The following is a 23943-nucleotide window of genomic DNA, read 5'->3' on the forward strand; positions in this document are numbered from 1 at the left end:
CCATTTTCTCCTAAGAGTAGTGAATATGAAATGATTTTGGCTATTTAGATTTCCATTAACTGAAATTCTGATTTTTTTTTTTTTTTAAGTAATCTCTGTGCCCAATGCGGGCTCAAACTCACAACGTTGTGATCAAGAGTTGTGTGCTCCACCAACTGAGCCAGCCAGGCACCCCTGAAATTCTGATTTATTTTTCACTTTCCAAAAATACCTTTATAAGGCCTCAGAAGCTAAATTTTCATGCTTAACTGGAATGAAGCTATCTATTTCAAAATAACTTACCAAAATTATTTTATAGGTATTTGTAAAACACTAAGTGTTACAGAATTCAGCTTTGGACTCATGTAATAATTTTAGTGCTATTTAACATTTTTCTCTAAAATGTTACATCAGTTTGCTTGAAAATTTTCTTAGTGTGGTTATGCAATTTTAATTTAGAGATAGTGTTTTTTATACTTTTGTTTCACTTTGTAAAAAACATTTTCCTCCCCACAGAATCAAACTTTTCTCATGGTGCAGTTTTGACAGAAATGCCCAGGACTTCAGGCATTTCAAGTCAAGCAGATTCCTACTATTCCTCGTCTGTGTCCATGTCAAATGCACTGTCACATCATTCTTCACCCATACCTTCAATGGTGTCTCAGGCTTCTTCAAGCTGGTCATCAGGGGCCCACCCCACCTCACGTGCAGTCAATACGAATCCATTGAGTGGTTTTTCAACAGGGACACTCTCCTCTAATCCACAAGGTATCTCACCATATCTGGAAATACCTCTTGAGAGTGATTTGAATGCCTCTAATGCTTGTATTTATAACAATGCGAATGACATAGGCAGAATGGAAGCGCCGTCCATGTCATCAGCTGATTTATATGGTATTTCTGATGGTAACATGCTGCCGAATTGCCCTATGACTATGATAACACCTAGTAATGACAGCATGAGGGAGACTGATAATCCGAGACTTGTGAGCATGAATCTCGAAAACCCCTCATGTAATTCAGTGTTAGACCCAAGAGACTTGAGACAGCTCCATCAGATGTCCTCTCCCAGTATGCCAGCAGGTGCCAGTTCCAGTACTACTGCTTTTGTTCCTCAGCCAGAGGCATTTGAGGGATCTGATTTCAACTGTACAGATAACAGTATGATAAATGAGTCAGGACCATCAAACGGTACTAATCCCAACAGTCACAGTTTTGTTCATAGTCAGTATTCTGGTATTGGCACTATGCAGAATGAGCAATTGAGCGACTCCTTTGCATTTGAATTTTTTCAAGGTAACTTGTAAAACTTAAATGGTAGTTTGGGACCAAGCTGGAAAGTATCATGAAAGGAAAATACTGAAATAGAAATTTAAAAGGACTTTACTGTTTCTTCTTTTTGAAACATGTGACCCGATACTGTGTGTGGTGGGACTTCTGCTTTACAGTCCTACCCCATCTTCTCAGTACAGAATGAAGAGAATATCAAGACACCTCAGTTCTTCCAAATACACTTTTTTTATACTTCTTTTGTATTGTATTAATGTATTCTTAGTTAAATGAATTAACTGATATTTGCTTTTAAGCAAATTTAAGGTAAAACCTATAATGGCTATGCCATTAGAAAAATGATTTTCTTATTATTTTTGAGACTCATAGGCCAAGGTGACCCCTAAGGGGTTTTCTGAGGTTTCTTGGAGTTTCTTAAATTTGCATGTAAGTCAACAATCTTTAAAATTAAAAATCTAACTCGGGTTGAGGCCTGGGTGCCTAGTGGGTTAAGTGACTGCCTTGGGCTCAGGTCATGATCCTGGGACCCTGGGATGGAGTTCCAAGTAGGGCTACCTGCTCTGCAGAGAGTCTGCTTCTCCCTCCCTCTCTCCCAAATGTGCACTGTTTCTCAAATAAGTAAAATCTTTTAAACAAAAAATCTAACTTGAACAGAAGAGAGTTGAAGTGAGCTCAACTCACTCAACTCAAGGTAGGGAAAGTTCTCTACATTTCAGACCAATTAAATCCTTACCTTTAAAATTGCTTGTGATTTTTAGCTTTACACCCATGTCTTTAAGGTGAAGAGGTTTCCTTAGACCTCTCATCTTTCTTGTGTTCCCTCACTCACTGTGATCACATCTAATTTCATGCTCTCTGTTCCTAAATTTTATCCTTACCTTAGACCTATCCTCTGACCTCCAGGCTTGGAGCTTACCCATGTATGCAAAATTGCTTATTTGACATCTCTACTTAGGAACCTAATTAGTGAGCTCTGACTCAACACATCCAAAACTGAGTTCATCATCTTCCCTCCCAATTTGGTTCCCCTTCAGGCTGCCCCAACTTAGTAAATAGCAGTGCTATGCTTATATAGTTGCTCAGGTTCAAAACCATGGAGTCATCCTTGATCTTTTCTTTCTCTCCCAAATCCAATCCATCAGCAAATCTGGTAGGCCATGCCTTCAAAATATATCCAAAGCTCCCCACCTCTTTTGACCTCTACTGCTAACTTCCTGTTCTAAGCCAGTGTCCTATCACCTCTTGCCTGGATTGAAGCTCTAGCCTCCAGAGATGCTGTCACTTCTTGTGCCCTACCGTCTCTTCTCGCCAAAGTAGCCAGAATGATTATTTGTAAAACAAGTCAAATTGTATCATTAACCTGCTCAACAAAATCCTGAAAATTGGCAGGCTCTTACTCCTCCTATTTCATCTCTTACCATTTTCTTCTCCTCATTCATCTCCAGGCACTCTGCCCTCATAGTCTCTCTTCAGAAACACCAAGTACGCTCATGCCTCAGACTGTCTTTGTACTTGTCCTCTTTGCCTTGATTATTCTTCTCTCAGATAGATACGTGCAGAGCTCACTTCTTAGGATCTTTCAGATTCACTCAACTTTTACTGATCAAGGCCTTCCTCGAGCCTATACACAGCACTCCATGTCCCCTTCTATATATTGGTCCATAGCACTTACCAGGATCTGACTTTTACTAAGCATTTATTTGTTTTGGGTTTTTTTCCCCCTATACTGTAATATAAGCTCCACAGGGATAAAAAAGTTTTTGTGTTTTGTTTGTTGAATCTCCAGTTTGTAGAACGGGGTCTGCCTCATATTAAGCACTCAGTAAATATTTATTGAATGTTCAAAGTACTACTAATAGAACTTTGTTTTTTGAAAGAAAGAAAGAAAGAAAGAAAGAAAGAAAGAAAGAAAGAAAGAAAGAAAGAAAGAGAAAGAGAGAGAGAGAGAGAGAGAGAGAGAAAGAAAGAAAGAAAGAAAGAAAGAAAGAAAGAAAGAAAGAAAGAAAAAGAAAGAACAGCTTTAATTATTAGATGTCCATTATTTTTACAATTCTGTTTAACGTGACATTGGGTTTATGTCAGAATCATGCATCTTCAGGTCAGGGGTTAATAATGGTAATCCAAACTGTTAGAAAGCAAAGTAATCCCAGGGGCAAAATGATGGCAGTAATCTTAGTTGTGATGGAATTGTCATGATGTTAAGTAACAAACTTATTAAAGACTTAGTCTCTTTTACAATTAGAACGTACCATGAATGTTGGGCATGTTCTGAGCTAGAAACAACATGTCATTTCACTTACACAGTGTCCAACCAAACAAACTAGTAAGTTTACTGGAACAATTAAAATGGGAGATATATTATATGACTGTCATGTAAATAAAAGTTCTGAGTGGAATGAAGGAGGAAGGGAAGGAAATGGGAAGGAGAATAAGATAAGACTTGGGGTTAGGATAGTTTAGGAAGCAGGAGAAAAAGATTAAAGACACCTAAGTACCATTAATATTTCTTAGAAATTATGATTTCAAAATGAAACCTTTACTATATAATTTTAAAAGCCATAAGCATAAGAAGAACTTACCAGGGAGGAAGTAAAACTTAGGAAGCCTCATTTCTTTTCTGTTCAAAATATGAACCCAGGATAGCTCCAGATAGCAGTTGATAGGTAGTGAGCTTTTTTAAAAAATACAGAATTCTATAGTTTTGTATTCATTATCACTGACCAGCTTAACACAGACTATTAAACACTTGTCTTGCAAGGTTATAGATTTGTGCAACGCCCCCCCCCCCCTTGTAAGCTGAGTGAAGGTACTACTACATCTGTGTTGAGAGTATTTCCAATGGATTTTTCTTTTTTTCAGGTGCTATTTACTGATCATAGAATTTATTTTATAATATAAAAATAACCTGGCAATCTGTTTCTCTTCTATCTCTAAGTGTATTTATGTTTTCATACTTAGTTTCCAAGGAAAAAGTGCCCTCTGCCTTTCTAAACTCTACTTGCATCCTGGACCCTGTTCTTTCCGTCTTGTTTTTGTATCTTCACATCACTATTTAGTGGTGGTTTTCTTTGTATAACTGTGGTAAATATCTTCTCTAGCCTTAAAGGAAACAAAAATCTTAACTACTACCTTCGTCCACCTTCCTTCACATCTAGACTTGGGAAATGCTTTCAGCTTCGATTTCCTCAGGTCCCAGTCATTCTTTGGCTTATTAATCTTTCACCTCCTACTGTTTTTTTTCTTTTTTCTTTCTTTTTTTTGAGAGTGAGAGAGCGAGCATGCGTGTACTCAGGAGGGGAAGGGCAGAGAGGGGGGAGAGAATGTTAAGCAGGCTGCATGCCCAGCGCAGAGCCCAACCCAGGGTTCATCTCACGAATCCAAAATAATGACCTGAGCCAAAATCAAGAGTCAACAGACAGTTAACTGACGGAGCCACCCAGGCACGCCCTCGTACTGCTTTCTTATGATATTCTGGGAAAAATGACCAGAGACGCTCTCCTTGTCAAATCTGGTGTCCTTTTATCAGTCCTCATTCTGCGTGACCCATCCATAACCTTCTTTCCTATTGGCTACTCCCTTCTTGGATACTCCTCCGAGGTTTCTGTGGTAGGTAAGATTCCTCTCTGAGGTTGACTTTTTTCCAGAATCTCAACCTCAGCCCTCATTTGGTGCTATTTTTCCCCTGGGTGACCTCATCAGTGCCCACAGTTTCAGCTTTCTCTCACGCTACCCAAATGCCTTTATAAACTGCCTCGCCCACCCCTTTTGCATTTTCTACTTTCAGTAATGGCATTACCATTTACCCTGCCACCCAAGATATTTAATAGGAACCTCAAAATCCTGTTTTATTCCTTTTCTCCCTCATAGTCATACTTAGTTATAAGTCTTTTAAATTCTGCCTCATGGAATCCCTGGGTGGCGCAGCGGTTTGGCGCCTGCCTTTGGCCCAGGGCGCGATCCCGGAGACCCGGGATCGAATCCCACATCGGGCTCCCAGTGCATGGAGCCTGCTTCTCCCTCTGCCTGTGTCTCTGCCTCTCTCTCTCTCTCTGTGACTATCATAAATAAAATAAAATAAAAAAAAAAAATAAAAATAAATTCTGCCTCATAAAAATGTCTTGCATTTGTCCCTCCTTTATTCCTAATGCTTCCTTACTATAGGCCTTCATTCCTTTTCTCAAACAGAATCTTCTCTTCTGGTTAAAAATACCACATTCTCCTTGAACCACATTATATATTTAACAAGCTTGGTAATCTTGGCATCGCTGCTTTTCCTGCCAGTTTAAGTACCTTTCCCTTTAAAAAATCATATCTTTGTCCACATTTTTATAATCACTCCTATGTCCGTGAATAGCTACCATTTAGCTACCAATAGCTACCATTTAGCACCATGATGCCATGGACTGTGCTAAGTGATGAAGTCCAAAAGATGAATAAGACAAACCTTAAATGACTATAATTCAGTAAGAGGAGTTCTGCATTGAGGACGCATTCAAAGTGTACCTCAGCTAGGGAAGCAGAACTGCACTTCACAGAGGAGAAGCCCAGTCTTAAAGAAGACGTGTTATAGTCGCGGAGGAACAGAGGCAGAGTAGATACCATGGTGAAGTCATGGATGCCTGGTAACCTGAGAGATTTTTCAAAGAATGCCAACTATGTAATGTGTTTGTTTTTTTTTTTCAGTTGAGACCATATATTTAATAGCGGTGAACATCTGTCAGGCCCATAGCATGTGCCAGGCTCAAGGCCCATAGCAGGTCAAGGCTTTATAAAAGCATCGTTTCTTCTAAACCTCACACAGCCCTTTGGAATAGGTACAGTTTATCCTCTCCTCATGGATGAGGAACCAAAGGCAAACAGAGGAACTCGCTGAGGTCCTCCAGCCATGCAAGAGTCCAGTGTAACCTCAGTCAGCATCCTGGAGCCCCTACTCGTAGTGACTGTGCTGTCCTGCCCTCTCTTCTGCTTCACATCCCCTTTGGCCTTTGCTCTGAAGTGTTTTAATCCATTCATATTGCATGAAATACATCAGTGTGCATTTTACTTTTTTGTTGGGTGTTCAAGTTGCTCCCAGTTGTTACACTGTTAAAATGCTGCTTTCGTGAACATCTCTGTATTTAGAGCATTTCCTGCATTCTGGAATGTTCCTTTAAAGGAGAGTTCTACTAAATTTTCCTCCGTTTTCAAACCAGTCTTGACTCTTCTATCATTTCAAGCCACATAGTTGTAAGTAGCTAAATGTGAACATTTAGCTGCCTCCTGTAATATTAACTGTATTAGGTAGAAATTTTACAGTTATTAGGATTGTTTCACATCTCTGACCTTGCTCCTTTTTCTCTGCTGTATGTGGCAGGTTTAATCTTCTCCCTGTGTGCATTTCCTCATCACCTGATCCTTGCACAGACACTCCCGTATTAATGTAATCAGTCACACAGCACATTTTTTGAATGTCCGGTGTGCAAAGGACCATATTAGGCACTGAGAATGACAGAGGTGAATGAAACAAAACCCTTGCTCTCACTGATGTTGGTCTTTTTCTTTTAAGGGATAATATATACAGTAAAGTACAGAAAGTGAACCAGTTTTAAGTGTACAGCTTGATGAATTTTTACAAATGCAAACAGTCATTTCCAGTACCCCAGAAGTTTCCTTCATGCCCTTACCAATCTACCTACACGTCAAAAACCACTATTCTGATTTCTGTCATTAGAACCTACTATCATAATGATCTTTTAAATAGGTAACTGGATTTCTCTAATAGCTAGATTGTCAGTTTTTAACCTAATGTTTCAGGAAAAAAAGTTAGACTGTCCATGTTAAGAGAGACTTGGAATTGTGATCCCGGCTGCCCAGTAGCACCAAATAATTTGTTATATCATACATTAATATGTAGGAGGATTAAAGAAATTGTCATGTGATGTTAAATAGCATGGAGAAATGGAAAGAAGTTTTTTTTTTTTTTTGTCAAAACATCTGGGTTTGCTCGGCCACATACTCATTACATAGTGTCTAATAAATCGTGCCTTCTGTGGGCCTCTCTTCTGATACATAATGCAGATAATACCCTGCTTACCTACCTCACAAGATATGTTGTATTAAATAAGGCATAAGAAACTGTAAATAGTATAGTGCTAGTCAAATATTAATAAACATCTATGTGTATTCTGTGGCCCTGATTAATCTCTTAAACCAAACACTCCTAATACATGGCAGAGAGAAATCACTGTGGATTAGATTCTTTAGTAAGAACTCTGGGATAGGTTTCTCTTCAGAGTAGCTATCTGTTTTGCCCAGATCTGGAGGCCTATCTTTTGGCCTTTACTCCTTTCAGAACCAGTTTCCATTATATAGCAAAAATAAGGTCATTTAATGACTTCTAGCTCTGAAGTTCCTAGGCCCCTTAATTTCTTTGCCAAAGTTGATTATGAATTGGGAGTTATAGGACTGTCTTCCTAAAAGGGAACCTCATCATAGCTAATGAAGTTGCCACTGAAAGATTTCTGATCTGTTTTGTTTTCAGGGATTGACTATGAAAGGGGCAAAATTAGGATGCTTTTTGTATCACATAAAATAAAAAAACATCATGCTATTTAACATTATAAGCCCAGGATTGGGCAACTAATCAGAGATATATGTATGGTTTGTTTATATCCAATTTTATGCCTTTGGCTAAGACTCAAATTAATATTTTAACCAATATATCTTAGAGTTTAAAGCACAAACTTAAAATTGATAGGTAAGACTGAATCTCAAAAATAATTGTCATTTTTTCCATGCATACAAAAGTATAGATCAGAAAATCCTCATCATGTCCCTACTACCATCACTATTAAACAAAATACAGATAAAACTTTTAAACAATTATTTCTTCTATTTTCCAAATGTCTATGGCTTTAGGAAAAAATACCACCTGCTAATAATTATCTATTTAAAGAGGGTAAAATTTATCATTTGTCACCTATCACTTGTTCCCACAACTTCAGTTTACTATTGGACTTTCAAAAATTTAAATAATTTTAAAATTTTAATTAAACACCTATGTGTGAATAGTAATACACAATAATTAGTAAATAATGTTGGTGCTTCAATAAATTGAGTTTTCAGTGATATCAGCCTAGTAAATATAAGTTTTTGATAAAAGTAAACATCTTGCCTATTTTTCTTCTTTGTTATCTAATCAAAACAGTATAGCTTTGTCTAAAATATAGTAAGAAATAGGTAAGATGGAGATTTTGTGGCTCTATGTATGAAAGTCTCTCAAGAGATTTCACTGGGGTCATGGTTCAGACCAGATGAACTCTTTAGAGATGACTTATGTTCTTAAAGAATGTACTGAAAAATGACTGTTACCTGAATTCAGAACCTTACAGAATGGCACTATCCTATTTTTTACTGTGCTGTGTATTTTTATATGCTTCTTAGTGACTATAATAAATTTAGAGGCATTGAAAAAAGTTTTTTTTAAAGTTCTCAGTTATTTAATGCCAAATGAGTTTAAAAGATGCAATCATTTGTAAAGTGTTAAAATCCTGTTTGTTGTACATAATATTTTATTACCTTTGTAATATCTTTGTATACAGTGATTTTTTTTGTGATAATATAATAAATGGAAAAAACCTCTAAAATTCTTAAAATTTTGTTGTGATTTGACTTTTATTTTTTATTTTTTATTTTTTTGACTTTTAAAGTATCAGTGAGATTTTGTTATTTATAGCATCCTCCTTTGGAAAGACAGTTTGGTTTCTTAGAAACATTAGGTATTTTTATGGAAAGCTATAGCTGAATGAATATACCTGCATATGTAACTGTCTTTTGAAGTGATAACTTTTGTAGAGTACTAAAATGCATTTTTAAAAGATTTTCATTTCCTGCCTTCCTGACTTATTTCCTGCCTCTCTTTCCCTTCCTGTATAATTCAGGACAAAAGTCATTCACTTATTCTGAGCAAGGTACAGGTAGGTACTGCCACAGGGGCATAAGGGGGTGGCCCAGGGTGGGACTACAGGGTGAAGCCTGAGGAGGACATTTGAGGGTAGTAGGGAGGGGACTCTCAGGATCTGAACTAAGGATGCAGCAGTAGGAGACGGGTTATTTATGAGGGGGACTGATCGATCAAGTAAATATATTAAGGCTAATGGGAGCCAGACATCTGTCAGAGAAGAGTATTACAAGTAAGAAAAGGGAGAAGACTAGAATAAGTTTGGGATTGGAAGTACTGGTATACAACTCCCAATCTTCAATATATGTAGAATTGTAGAATAAGAAACATATTGTGTGTGTGTGTGTGTGCGCCTGCATGTATGCATTTGCATTTGTTAGTAACAAATTATAACCTATTGAATAAAATAGGAAGCCAGGAATCCACAAAAAGGGCAAGTTCTACCTTTCAGTGGAATGCTAACCAATGCATGTAAAAGGAATGGTGGAATTGGAAAATCAGTTTTTGACAAGTCTTCAGTAAATGCTAAAACCACTGGATGAAAGGCTGATGATCTCCTTATAAGATACTTCTCAAGGGGAAAAAGAGTAACTATAAATATAGAGGAGCTTGGCAGACACTGCCTTCATTAATTGATAAAATCTAGTAATCATTAAAAAAAAAAAAAAAGTCCAGAATATAAGAAACATTGCAGAGGATCATAGGGGGGCAGGGAGGGAAAGCTGAATGGGAAGGCATCAGAGAGGGAGAGAAACCATGAGAGACTCTTAACACTAGCAAACAAACTGAGAATTCTTGGAGGGGAAGGTGGGGAGGTGGGGTAATTGAGTGATGGGCATTAAGAAGGGCACATGATGTGATGAGCACTGGGTGTTATATGCAATTGACGAATTACTGAACACTACATCTGAGACAAATGACGTATTATATATTGGCTAATTGAATTTCAATTAAAATCCAGTCATCAGAAACTGTGCAAATCAAAATTGTATGGCACCTGATAAGATGCAAAAAAGGTAATACCTATACCTCTTATGTGGTATCCTCGTGCTAGAAAGGTACAACCTGAACCTAATAATAAGGAAACATCAGGCAAACCCAAACTGAAGAGCGATCTACAAAATAACTGACCTGAAATCTTCAAAAATGTTAAAGTACTCAAAGTCAAGGAAAGACAAACTTTGAGATTGATGGAGACTAAAGAGACGTAACGGTTATGTGCTAATTGTGATCCCTTGCCTATGAAAGTCACTGTTAAGACAACTGGTGAGACTTGAGTGGGGTCTGGATACACAGTTGTAAGATCTGTGTTAACTTCCTGGGTGGATAGTTCTATTGTGACAAGTTAGAAGAGTATTCTTCTTTGTAGAAATTATGCACTCAAGTGTTCGAGGTAATGGAGCATCACTGGCTCAGTGGTTCGGAGGAGAAAAGGTTCTTTGTACTTTTCTTGTAACTTTCCTGTAAGTTGAAAATTATTTCAAAATGAAAAAAGTTAAATGAATAGCATAAAAGCAGTATTTTTTCCATAATAAAGTACCTTTTTTTTAAGAAAAAAGTGAGTTGTTTTTTTTTAAAGACTCACTACCCTGAGGTCAAGACCTTAGCTGAAATCAAAGTCAGACAGTGAACTGACTGAGCCGCTCAGGCACCAAAAGGGTACTACCATTTTTAAAAATCAAAAAAGCTTGCATCAAAATTCACATTTATTTGGGCTTAAAAATCAAGAATAAAGCTTCAAAAAAAGAGATCAGCCTAAGTAAGATATTTCTCTCTTTGGAAATGGAAATTTAACTTCTGAGTTTATTTCATATAACTTCTTAATATAACCAGTTATCTTACTTAGGAAATTCTCCACCCCCCCCCCCCCCCAGCTTTTTTTGGTTTGTTTTTGTTTTTTACTTTTCCAGGTATTCAGAGTTGAGTTGATGTTTTTCCTAAGCTAAATCACAGAATATATTTGGGACAAAGAAATACTAAGAAGTTAAAAAGGGTCCTTTTCTCCAAGTGCTATTGACGACTAAATAAGAATTTTGATAAAAAAAAAATAAAGCTATGAATGGGGCACTTGTTATGATGAGCACTGCGTGTTCTATATGTAAGTGACGAATCACTAAATTCTAGTCCTGCAACCACTGTTACACTCTATGTTAACTAACTAGAATTTAAATAAAAATTTGAAAAGAAAAATTTAAAAATAAAGCCATGAGATCACAAAACTAATTTTAAAATAATTTATATATATATATATAATTTTATATAGGCAAAAGTGAAACTATAGTACTTTTATTAATGTTCCCAGTTCTGCGTAAAACAAAGACCTACATTGATTTTTAACAACCTGTGTCTCATAATATATGAACATATGGAATAAGTAAAGTATATACAGCTAATGTTTACTGTTTGCTTGAAATTTTGTATAATGTCAGGAATAGAAATTTAAGAAATAGAAATCTTCTGTTAAGGAAGTTCTTAATTTTTCCATTTTGCAGATTCCACTAAATTCAAAGCTGAGCCAAAAACAAACATGCAAAAGACTATCTCCCAAATTATTTAAATCCTTTTTGTAGCAAAACTTCCCCAGAAATAAAGAAATCTTCACACAGAAGTTCTTACCTTTTTATCAGAAGTTTATTTCTATTATCCCTTTCTCATTTTCTGGCATTGAAAATAGTGAAACTATTATTTGCTAGTATTCATATATGAAACTTCTTCATGTCAATTAAATAATTTTACTGATTTCTAAAATGAATAATACATCTTGGTATCTATGAAGCATGTTTAATGAAGAGATGGGACAACAATCATCCAATACTGTTCAAGTCACATGTGTTCTAAAATAAGCTCAGATAGTTGAATCAGGGTGATAGAAATTACACTTAAATCTGAAATTTTAAATTGTTGAAACGTTTCTTTTAATGACCCATCCATTTTCTTTAGGTTTGGCTTATTTCATGTTTTTCCTCTTCATAGTACCAACTGATGATGAACTTATTAACAAATGGTAATTATATAAGGTCATATGAAGTATACTTGGGCTATATTTTGGCAAGCTCCTTGATTTGGTATATAAATTCCAAAAGTCATTTCTCATGGTTAGTGCATTTAAGTGACATTCTCTGGTGCCTCCTTCACACAGTGGGTGCTCATTCACAAAGTTTATTAAGAAAGGACCCTAGAGACCAGGAAACTTCAGTTTTAACCCCTGATATGGAAGTAACTAACAATTTTAGATAAATCATTTAACTTTCATTCTTTGGTTTTCATATTTATAAAATGGAAATGATAATATCCTATCCACTTGATGAAGATGTTTGAAATTGGATAATATATTGAAGCACTCGAATAACAGCAGATTGTTTAGCAATCTTAATTTTTCAAAATCTTATCCCTGGGTTTGAAGTTACTGAAGGCACTTGTGTCTCCTTATTTAAAAGATGTATGCCTCAATTCCTACGGTTTCACTTTCCCTCCCCAGGAAACGTATTGATATCTTTAAGTTGTCAAAACAGTAACTTGAAGTCATTAAGATTTGTAACAGATTATATCAAAAAGTACTTCTGTTGGTAATAGCTTGCTTAAAGCTTACTGGGAAAAACATTAATGATGTTAGATTTGCATTGGTACCTTAGAATATTATAGGATACTGTGCTGTATAAATCTAGATAGAACTTCTATCAAGATCATTTTAAAAATTTAGAACATGATTTTGAAGGTGGTATGTCTTATGGAGGCAAATTCTGCCAAAAGAAATTATAGCTTCTCAGATTATTAGAGAATGTATCCTGTTTGTGTACTTCTCTAGATGAAAGAATTAAGAGAATGTTTTCATTATTCATAGTTTGGCATGTGGAGGAGAGGGAACAAGAAAAATCATAAGACATCCTTAGAACATTTAACACAAAATATACACATACATAGATCCTGAGATGTTACAACAAATTTTAAAATACGTAGATCAACATGATCCAAATGGTTTCCAAGACACTGTAATGCTGAGTAAAGAGCCATTATACAGTGTATGCTGAATGGAGGTCCACATCATGCCACGAAAACCCTACTCTGTGTTTCCAATTTTGAATGCTAGTCATCCAGAGCAGGGGGCCAGTCAACATCTACAGACTAAAAGGAAGAAAACAAGATATGAAAACATTACTGTTCTAGTAAGCATTTGCTGTAATACTGCATACACTTAATAGTTTTAATATAAGGCAACAGAAGAAAGTGCATTTGAAAAAAAGTCATCGAATACCACAATTCAACACTCTAAAATACATACTAGGCCTTGAGATTCTTGAGCCCAAGGTTTGTTTCTGAATTCACGGAGTATTTGGTCACTCAGCTGGTTATCAATTGTACCTTTTGACCAATAAGAGAGACTAGAGTGCATCTAAATTTTGTAAATATTACTTATGAGTAAAGTAACAAGCAAATTTGGGAAGCAACACCAACTTTCCCTCAACTCTTAGCAACTTTCATTCATTTTCATTTTCCCATCTTACATTGAACTAACACTCAAGTAGTCTATACACTTATGTATGGTGTTATTTGTAACTTAGCAACCAAATGAAAAGTAAATGAGTATGAAAGATCACCTGGAACTAGAAAAGGATAAATGACCATTGTGTATCATTTCAGAATTTTTGTTTCTTTTAAAATCAAGTTTATCTATCTCTACTCATCTGGTTTGGCTCTTCTAGAGAAAAACCTTGATTTAAGTCATAATGAGATTACAGTAGTAGGCTACCTTTTTTTCTCCACATAAACAATCACGTCCTAGGCTTTAGAAGTAGTTTACCCTAGAATGCCTAATTTGAGAAGTTCCAAAAAGTCCACTGCACCCATGTCTTGTTCTGGGTTTTTTTGAGACTTAAATTTTAAAACCCAAAATGATTTACCAAAAGTGATTTTTAAAATTAATCTATGAGTCACTACCAGAATCAGGAAAGTTTTATTAGGAAAGCCCAAATAACTATTTTGTGTGTGTGTGTGTGTGTGTGTGTGTGTATCGTTTAGAAACCCAAGAAGATATTTTGGTTCTGTTTCAGAACATAGCCACATACTGAACACCTATATATAAGCTAACGGGTTGCTTCTCATGCCTAAAATCTAAATATTTCAGATCACAGTCTTGTATGTGTTGAGAGCAGGGGAAGTTTATTTTTTTATTTTTTTATTTTTTCGGAGAGCAGGGGAAGTTTAAAACATTCTACAGGTGATTCCAATGGACAAGCAGGAATAAGGAACATTGGCCTGTGACTGACATTCCCAAGTTGTGCTAAGAATTAAGGTCAAGGAAGTTGAATGCAGTTGAGATTTTCTTTAACACTAGGTATTCTTTCTCAAAATAACAGTCTCTCTGCAAGGCTCCTTGCAACCTTGAAGGTGCTAGCAATGGCTGTACTGCAGGGGCTGTGTAAAATCTAATCTGAAAACACTCAAGAGAATTGCTGATAATGCTCCAGTGATCATGTGATTACCGTAGCTGTTTTCGTATGAGGCAACTATACCTAATTCTTTTTATAATTGATACTAACCTGAAGTGCAAAATGCTAGTCTCCTAATTTTTTTTTTCTTGGTGGGGAGGCATGGGAGAGGAGCCCCATTCCTCCTCAGGTATTCATCAGGGAGCACACACAACTTGTGACTCAATACCTATCGATGCTCGAATGGGAAAAAAAATATTTATGGAGAATTGCCTGAAGGACCTATTCAATCCACTCTTCTAAATACTTAAGAATTTAACCTTGTTTCAATTCAGACTGTAAGAGCAGAGAATTTGTACCACATCATAGGGGTCCCTTATTGAACTGTTTTTATTAATAACCATTGGCTCATCCCATTTTCTATCCCTGTCCTGAATGTATGTTTTTGAGTAGTCTGCCTTAAATTTTTTATAAGACAAAATAGGTATGAGAATGAACTCTGTAGAGTCCAAAGGACATATGAAGGGCTCTTAAGTTTCATTTCCTTGCTCCGTTTAAGGGTTTAAGATCTCATGCCACATGTAAATTAGCTATAGATTTGCAAGGATCACAAAGAGATCTTGTATTTTTTAAGAAGATAAAGATTGCAAAGATAGTCCCTCCCCCAATACAATGCTACTGTGAGATTTTGACCATTTTCAAATACCTATTAAGGTGAGTAGAGATAGATACCTATTTGGCTTAATGCCGCCCCCCCCACCCCCCGCATGCCCAAAAGTATAACCTTGGCTGAATTCAATGTTCAAGCGGGCACTTCCACGATGAAATGGTTTACCTCAACATCCAGCTCAAGAATGTCTGCCGTCACATTCATTAGAGAGCCAATGTTCGGCTTGGTTCTCCCAAAGTCTCCATGTACAAACTCTTTAATGTAGCTGGGGTTTGTTTAAGGAAACAATGGAGATAGCTATGCAGCACTAACTTTGGTGAGATTTGATAGGTACAAGGGAAATGACAGACAAGCAGAAATGTTACAAAGGAGAGGTTATTTCTGAGCTGTGACCTGTGATGTGTGTCTTAAAAAATAAGCTTTGGCAAACTGGTTCCTATCAGCCTTGCAGCCAACAGCAGGACTTGGCACCTGTGTTTACATCAAACTTAACAAAGAGTCATGACTTTCTTTTTCTTTAGCTCATCTTCAAGTGCCAAGGTTTGGATAAGAATTTTCTTAAAGATTTAACAAAAATTTTTTTTAACTAGAATTGAAATTAAAAAATTGAAATAAAAAAAGATTTTTGAAAAGTAATCTCTACACCCAACATGGAGCTTGAACCCACAACCCTGAGATCAAGAGTCCCATGCTCCACTGCCTGAGCCAACCAGGCGACTTTGCATATGGATTTTTAAAATTAACTGTAGTTCAATACTAAACAAAACAAAACAAAACAAAAAAACCTTAGCTACCTTTTCTTTGCCACAAATTCCATTTTGTCATCTTTTTGGTCTCATTTTTTCAATAATGTAAGCTGTCATCTGCCAGAAGATAGATTTCCACAGGGTCACACATGGAGTGACCTCAATGACAGTTTCCTAGTAATGTGACCCAGTGGCACAATAGCAGTAGGATGGGAGGGACAATGAGGATATTTATTTAGTCACTGATAAAGGCCCTTCAGGAGAATTCTCAAAGGACCGAAGTTTCAGCTGTTTGCAACTTTTGCATGGTTAGCAAGAGAATTCAGTCTTTTTTTTTAAGGGGACGATTTCATGTTTCCCTCATAGATCTTCAAATTTTGAAGTCAATGGCTAATCCTACAATTAATTATTAAGATTACATTAACATTTCTTACACAGGACTCTACTACAGCCTTGAAAATATTTATCCAAGATATAATTTTGCTAGCATTCAGTAAAAACTCATTCAGCATTACGTTATGTTCTACAAGCTGGCACTTGGTATAAAAATTTAATTTGAGTAGGAAAAACAAGTTTATTTTCAGATGATAAAAAACACCATAAATATTATGTCCTCCTCATTTTCTGAAAGTATACTCTGCTTTCACCAAATGTTTTAACTCAAGCTTAAGAGATATAATTATCTAGTGACTGCCTTCTTTGCTAAACTCATAATTACTCAACAATTGTCATTCTTTTTCTTTCAAGAATGCTACTTTTGAGTAGCAGTGATGAGGGGAGTTGACCAAAAAGTCCAGAACAACCAGCTAAAAGGGCCAGCATGATTCTTATTCATAGCCAGAAGGATGAGGTGTAAGTCAAATGAACTGGTTCAGCATTATGAGCAATATATGTTGAAACCTCACATACTTCTGTGTATAACCACATGGTATCTAACGCTTACCAGAGAGTTTTCCTTGGCTATGCCAGTAAGAGACATACACAGTTGGCCCTAATAATGTTTTAATAAGATTGAAAATATATTAGTTTCTTCAAAAACCCACTACATTTCACCTTGGCACACTAAGATGAAAGCTGGAATTAGGTTAAAAAAAAATCTATGATTTCTTTGAAATTCCATCCACAGTCCATCTACAGTAGGCAAATGTGCTCCAAACAAAGCTACAAAGGTCTGTCTACTGCAGTCCAAACAAATCATCCCTCGATCTGCACCAAAAATTTAAGAGATTATTTTAAGAGTAAATAACATCTACCTATTTCAGCCTAGCAAATCCTGGTCACTTCTGGGATAGGGTGGGGTGGGGTGGCATGGGGATGGGGAGGAAGAAGGGAGAAGAGGTTGATGGAGGAGAGACAGCTGATTACAGCAACATGGTAAGAATGCTACTTGGTGACTAAAATGACATTTTTTGCAATATGCCCATAAGCACATCACTAGTATTATACTAGTGAAGTATTTTATCACTTCATCCTATTGGATCACTAAATAATATAAAACCAAGAAACAAATATTGGGAGCACCTTTGAAAAGTAAACTAGAGCTAAGACTCTGGCAACTGCCTGATGTGTTTTAACCAACAACTCAGCTTGGATACAAAACCACACGAAGCACGGCATGATATGAACAAGCGATCATTTCTGGACTATTCTCTTGTTTTGGGCCAGCCACCAAATAAAGTGAAGATCAGTATGTAAAGTAGGGCCACTCCCATCTATCAGCGTTTGGTGATCTGGGGCAAATGCTCAAAATGCTGAAAGGACCCAAATGTGTTAATGAAAATGTGACTTGCAAAATGTATAAAGACACAAATCAATAAATGAATCAATCAAAACTGTTCCCTGAGTACTTACTATGCAGTCAGCATTGTGTGAGACGCTGTGACTATTCTAAAGTTCATGCTCTACTGGCTGCCTCATGGTTTAAGATGTCATTTTGAAAGATACAAATTAAATGGGAACCCCCTTTTCTTCCCCCCCAAAAAGGACTCTTCTCCAACCTAATCCTTACCCTAATCATTCCTAGATCAAGTTGCACCTATTTTTTAGGGCAGCGGGAACTCCTCCGACAGGGTTCTGGTTAAAGTACTGCTATGCAGAAGGTGAAAGGATACGTCCCGGCTTGAGTCTTCAGATAGAGGTGGAAATGATGTTCATCCACATAGCGTGTCTCCATGGAGTGAATGATGCGAGTTCTCACAGCCAGGGGCCTCCGGTGAAGGACCCGCAGAGGTGTTTTCTGGTCGATCTTTAAGTCCTAGAGGAGGATGGGTTACACAACCTTGGAGTCAGCTCTGCTGCCCAGGGAAGCCTTCTCAGCACCTCCTCTGTCATCCATGGCCTACCACAGATGTTTTCTTTGGAGGGCCTCATCTCTCACTGTCAGGGTAGATACCAATACTAAAAGAAATTGCATTCCCTATGGTTCAGGCTCTGTGGAACTTCTCATAACCTAGGCCCTAGTTACTCATTTCCTGGGCCCAGTATGCCACTTACAAAAGGCTTTGAAGCAAATGATCCCCAAGATCTCTTTTGCTCTAAAAACTTAATTAATTAAATTGATTAGGACCCTGGAATTCTAGTTTGTCCTTTAACAGTGGTCCTCTAGAAGACCTGTTCTTTGTTCTCCCCATAACCTAACAGATGACCTAACAACAGGGTGAAAAGTTGAGGTGAGAAATGGCTGTTTGTAGGTGAGACCTCAGCATCCCTGGTATGTATGGGCAGTGTGCATGTTTTAAGGACAACCATACACCCACTTACAAGGTTATTTTTTTGTTGTTTATGAAAAGATGTATCTGGAAAATTAACGGTTACATCACTATAATAATTACAAAGAAGTGTGTACAATAAACCAGGAACTCTCAGTATTGATAAGCCCATTTCAAGTTACTTGAGAATAATAATACTGCGTGCCTTTTTTTACAATTCAGATTTTGTTAGGGGCACAGGCTTGTTTTTCTTATAATTAGAGATTTCCTTTCGTCACATGATATAAATTAAGAAATAGAGATTGATATTGTAAAAGGTCAACTGGTTCCAAGTCTTAAAAATAGAGATTGGGCATAAGGAGAAATGGAGATTAGTAAGAACTTTGAACCTTCTGCCATTTCTTGTTGGAACAACTCCTTCCTCATTTACATGATTTGGGAGTGCCTGCAGCCATGTGAAGAAAAGAAGGATTTCAGTCTGGTCTCCCCTATATCAAGTTCTCCACTAAGAAAGGACGAGCAAGTTCTGACAAAGACTATACTTGAAATGGTGTGACTGTTTTGATCATAGCAGTGAGTCAACGGCCCCTCCTAACTCATGGGTTTTATGATCCTTTCATTCTTTGATTTTAGAAGCACTTTGTTCTGCTGAGATAGGCTGTCTCCATAAGGTTTGACATTTCTCCGGCCAAAAAAGACAAAAAAAAGGACAAGGCTGAGCTGTTAAGGAATCTGTACAGATACGGCCTCTGCTATAAAGTACAGAAATAGCTGGCTTTAAATGAAGGACTAAGGAGTGCTCTTCTCCTTGTTCCCTTTCTGGCTACTCACTCCCAGTACTGTGAACCGTGAACTAGTCAATGGAAGTACTACTTGAGCCAGCAGACCCACCACCGGGCTTCCAACATAACACTCAATCCGCACACACTCCTGTGCGTGTTTTGTTTTCAGTAGACAAAAGGAAACCATAACTCTAACAGTGCACTCTGCTGGCCCCATTCTGCTGAATTTTCAGGAACACATACACATATACACAAAAGATTTTTTTTTCCTTAGAAGTAGGTTGCCCTTAGAAGAGACATAATAAATTTGAAGTGGCTCTTTCTCAAAATGGGACAGTAACTCAGTTTTTGTATTTTTGATGACAGTAGGAATATTAGAAAATACTGTTAACCCCAACACAAAAAAATATGAGAAGTCAGCTAGTCCCATCAGTCTATCTGGGCTGTGAACCATTAAAAGAGACCCTTTCACTGCTTACTCTGTACCTACAAAAATCATCTTTCAGCATTATTTCTGAATTAGCTCTGAGTTAGGCTACCTCCAAATGATGAATCTTTTTTTTTTTTTAAGCAGGCTCCACACCCATGTGGGGGTTCAAACTCATGACTCCAAGATCAAGAGTCACACGCTCTACTGACTGAGCCATCTAAGGCGCCCCTGAATCTGTTTTTAAAATGAGTTAATTTTCTTCCCAGCATTCTAGAATGACTTGTACTATGATGGAACAGAGGTTTAGATATTTGTTTCGCAATTTTAAAGGTATCTATCTAAAGCTGATCTATCATCCTAGAGGTCCCAGGTAATGGACCAAAAGCCAATAGCTTTTGATATAGAATCACAGAACGTGAGAACTGGAGGCCCTCAGGGGGTGATCTGATCACCCCCCTGGTTAGAGATGGATTTGTCTAAGGGGGTGAATGACTCATATGTTTTCACCAAAACACTCATACTATAAACACTATTCTGCATTTCACTTTCTTTCTCATAATGTCATGGGTGTTTCTGTAAGTCATAGATGTAGACCCAGCTCCATCCTTTTTTTCCAACAATTTTAGGCATATATACACACAACAACATAAATGAAATGGGGGCACATGCTGTTTAATTTTTTTAATAGCTTTATAATATTCCAGCTGGTTCTGCCATTTTCCTTTTTGAAGGAAACTCACTTCGTTTTTAGTTGTGTTGTTGATTTTGCCACTTTGAATACAGTAAACATCCTTGTGCACATATTCTTATGCACTGGAGTTTTATTTCTTCAGGACAGACTGCCACTAATAAAAGTGCTGGGTAGGAGACCAGTATATTTTCAATTTTTACAGTCATCACTACATTGTTTTCCAAAAACGTTAAACACTTTACATTTCTACTGACAAAGTATCCGACCAGCATTCTCCTCCATGCCAACCAGTGGGAGGGCTAAAGTGATGTCTTGTTCCTTCAATCCAGAAGTGGAACATCTTTTCAAATGATTCTTGGCCATTTGGAGGTGCTCATTTTCAGCTGCTTGTTCATATCCTTTGTCTATTTTTCTGTATTGGGGGTTTGTATTTTTAATAAGGATAAACCCTATTTATGGTATATTTTGCCATATAGTTTGTTTTCTACATAGACATATATATGTGCACACACTTGTGTGTGTGTGTTTAAATCACAATATATCACCCTCTATATACTCTTCATAGCTTGTTTTCTTCCCCCTTAGCATCCCTTAGAAACATTTTCCTTTGTCAATTAATAGTCATCTACTACATAATTTCTAACAGCTGGTAGCAATTGCCCATCATACAGATAAACCATAAGATTAAGCTGTTCCCCTCTAGTAGGTCATCTAGATTATTACAAAATATTGCTCATTTAAACAATGTTGTGATAACTTCACACATCTCTGTGCCCATTTATGCTCATTCCTTGCATTTCAGAGTAAATTACCTTTACAGGAAGAGGTGGGGACAGGTGGGGAAGAAATATGCAAATGAATGGGCAGATCCTTGACAGTGATATGCTCCTGTAAAGGAAAATTTAGCAGGTGCCAAAGTATTTGTGCTGTGCATATATTATCCTTCTTATATATTATATAATATATATATTATTATATATATATATTATCCTTCTAATAACATGTTTTATTTATGCACTTAATCTTAGCATCAATTCTATTAGACCAATTCTATTTTCCTTTTTACATACGGCCAAATGAAATAATAGCATTACTAAGGTTTTCTAGGTACCAGAGACCGCTTTAAGTGCTTCATATGACTAAACTCATTTCATCCTTCTAACTAATTTTATAGATGAAAATACTGAAGCATACAGAGGCTAAGCAACTTGTCCAAAGTCACACAACTATGAAATGGGGATCCAGGATTTGCGTCCAAGTGATCTGTGCCTAGAGGCAGGCTCTTCGTCACTAGCAGTGCTGCCTCTCAGGCTCGATGAATTGCGCAGCCATTCAACCAGTAAATGGCAAAGCCAGGATTTGAAAGCAGGTCTTATTCCCCAAAGCCCATGCTGTATGACTTGCTTGTAATAAAGTAAAAGAGAAAGGACTCTTTTATGGAAATTTAAAAATAAAATAAAAAGAGAGAACTTAACTACCTTTATGTCATTTAGGAATTCAATGTCTTTCTTCTGTATGGCTTTATTTGTCCATATTAAGGCACTATAGGACTTGGTCTTTTCTTCTTCACCTTCTTTCATATGTCCTATTGCCTCTCTAAACAAAAACAATAAAAGAAAAAAAAAACAATAAAAGAAAGTTTGTCTAAATGCATAGGATACACACGTCTTACCCCAAATTTCCCTTTCTTTAAAAATAGCTTTATTGAGATAAAATTTACATACAATTCCTGTTCTAACTGTACAATCCAGTGATTTTTAGTGTGTTTACAGAGCTGTGTAGCTATCACCATGATCTAATTTTAAAATACTTCATCACCCTAAAAAAGGAAATTCCATACCTATTTGTAGTCACTTCCCATTCCCCGTTTCCCCCAGCCTTTGGCAACCACTAAATGATTTTCTCTGTATTTCCCTACTCTGAATATTTCATATAAAATAGAATAATAAATATGTGGTGTGTGGTGTCTGGCTTCTTTTACTTCATAATGTTTTCAAGGGTCATCCATGTTGGATTATGTATCAGTACTTTATTCCTTTTTATTACCGAGTAATATTCTACTCTACGGAGATACCGTATTTTATCCATGGCTATTTGAGTTGTTTCTACTTTTTTGCTACTATGAATAATTCTACTTTGAACATTCATATAGAAGTCTTTGTGTGCATGTACATTTTCATTTCTCTTGGGTGTATAGCTAGAAGTGGAACTGCTGGGTCATAATGGTAACTCTATGTTTAAACCTTTTGAGAAACTGTCAAACTGTCTTTCAAAGTGGCCACACTTACAATCCCACAGCAATATACAAGGGTTCCAATTTCTCTACATCTTTGTCAACATTTTTTTTTTCTTTTTGATTATAGCTATCCTAGTGAGGGCAAAGTGAGCTATCAATGAGGTTTTGATTTGCCCTTCCCCAATGGCAAATGATATTGAGCATCTCATGTATTCATTCATTAACTGTGTATCCTCTTTGGAGAAATGTCCACTTAATCATCTCCCTCATTTTTAATTGGGTTGTTTTCTTATTATTGAGTTGTAAGAGTTTTTTGTATATTCTGGATACAATTCCGTCAACAGATATATGATCTGCAACCAAAACTTCCCTTTTGAGATCATCTCCAGTGGGTCTACCCTTACCTTGTGACAAGCTGCAAGTCACGGACTTGGATTTTGTTAGATGAATTATTAATTTTCTGTAGTAGCAGAAAAAGAAAAACAATTAGCAACTCTAGTTCAGTTATAGAGTTGCAGAAACATGACGATTTCCATGTCATGAAGTGGTTTACCTGCTGAAGTTCCTTAATTTCTTGTGAAGTGAAATGTACTCTATGAGGATTCACCAGCTCAATTGCAAAGGGCCTTCCTGGCAGCACACACCCCGTCATGAAACAGAAACGTGTTGATGGAGTTAACATTTGGGCTAATGCAAGAGGGTTAGGAGGTGTGAAAAAACGAGTTGAGCTCTAGAGGACTGAAAGTTTAGTGACATGACTACATCTGGGGGAGGGAAGAATGTGTGAAAGAATCAAGCGGCTTTTTGGGGGCTGCTAAACTCCAGTACTGGCAATATGTGAAAATGATTGCTTTCCCAAAGGTCCATGAACAAGCCTGTGTTAATTACAAAATAAAATCCAAACAACCGCTAATTGATTTGGTTACACTAAGGTAACGTTATCACATATAGCAACGCCCAGGTATACCAACCAAGCTGAACTCCATCCTCCTAAGCCTAATCCACTAGTGAAATGGAAAAGCTGTGATTCCATAACAGAAAGGGAC

The 23943-nt window shown here is 36.9% G+C and overlaps 2 protein-coding genes across 20 annotated transcripts in view; one reads left to right on the plus strand and one right to left on the minus strand.

Moving 5' to 3' along the window:
• The window catches only part of REL (REL proto-oncogene, NF-kB subunit), a 42672-nt gene extending 31951 nt beyond the window's left edge, over positions 1-10721 (plus strand). For 6 of the 7 annotated variants that reach the window (XM_025468415.3, XM_025468440.3, XM_049115898.1 and 3 more), the window contains one exon: positions 496-8903. In XM_025468415.3, coding sequence (XP_025324200.1) covers positions 496-1286 — 791 coding nt within the window. In that variant the 3' untranslated portion in view covers positions 1287-8903. Of the gene's footprint in view, positions 1-495; positions 8904-9188; positions 9225-10577 lie in introns of those variants that run through there. The other variant, XM_049115899.1, reaches the window with a different exon arrangement.
• Positions 10722-11817: 1096 nt separating this feature from the next.
• PUS10 (pseudouridine synthase 10) overlaps positions 11818-23943 on the minus strand; it is a 70834-nt gene continuing 58708 nt past the window's right edge. For 11 of the 13 annotated variants that reach the window (XM_025468519.3, XM_025468494.3, XM_025468511.3 and 8 more), the window contains 6 exons: positions 23451-23527; positions 23302-23357; positions 22140-22257; positions 18162-18304; positions 15470-15569; positions 11818-13330 (listed from right to left, as the gene is read on the minus strand). In XM_025468519.3, coding sequence (XP_025324304.1) covers positions 13292-13330; positions 15470-15569; positions 18162-18304; positions 22140-22257; positions 23302-23357; positions 23451-23527 — 533 coding nt within the window. In that variant the 3' untranslated portion in view covers positions 11818-13291. Of the gene's footprint in view, positions 13331-14364; positions 14487-15469; positions 15570-18058; positions 18305-22139; positions 22258-23301; positions 23358-23450; positions 23528-23943 lie in introns of those variants that run through there. The other 2 variants (XR_003144655.3, XM_049115903.1) reach the window with 2 other exon arrangements.

This window comes from Canis lupus, chromosome 10 (assembly GCF_003254725.2).
Source record: "Canis lupus dingo isolate Sandy chromosome 10, ASM325472v2, whole genome shotgun sequence".
NCBI classification, from domain to species: domain Eukaryota; kingdom Metazoa; phylum Chordata; class Mammalia; order Carnivora; family Canidae; genus Canis; species Canis lupus.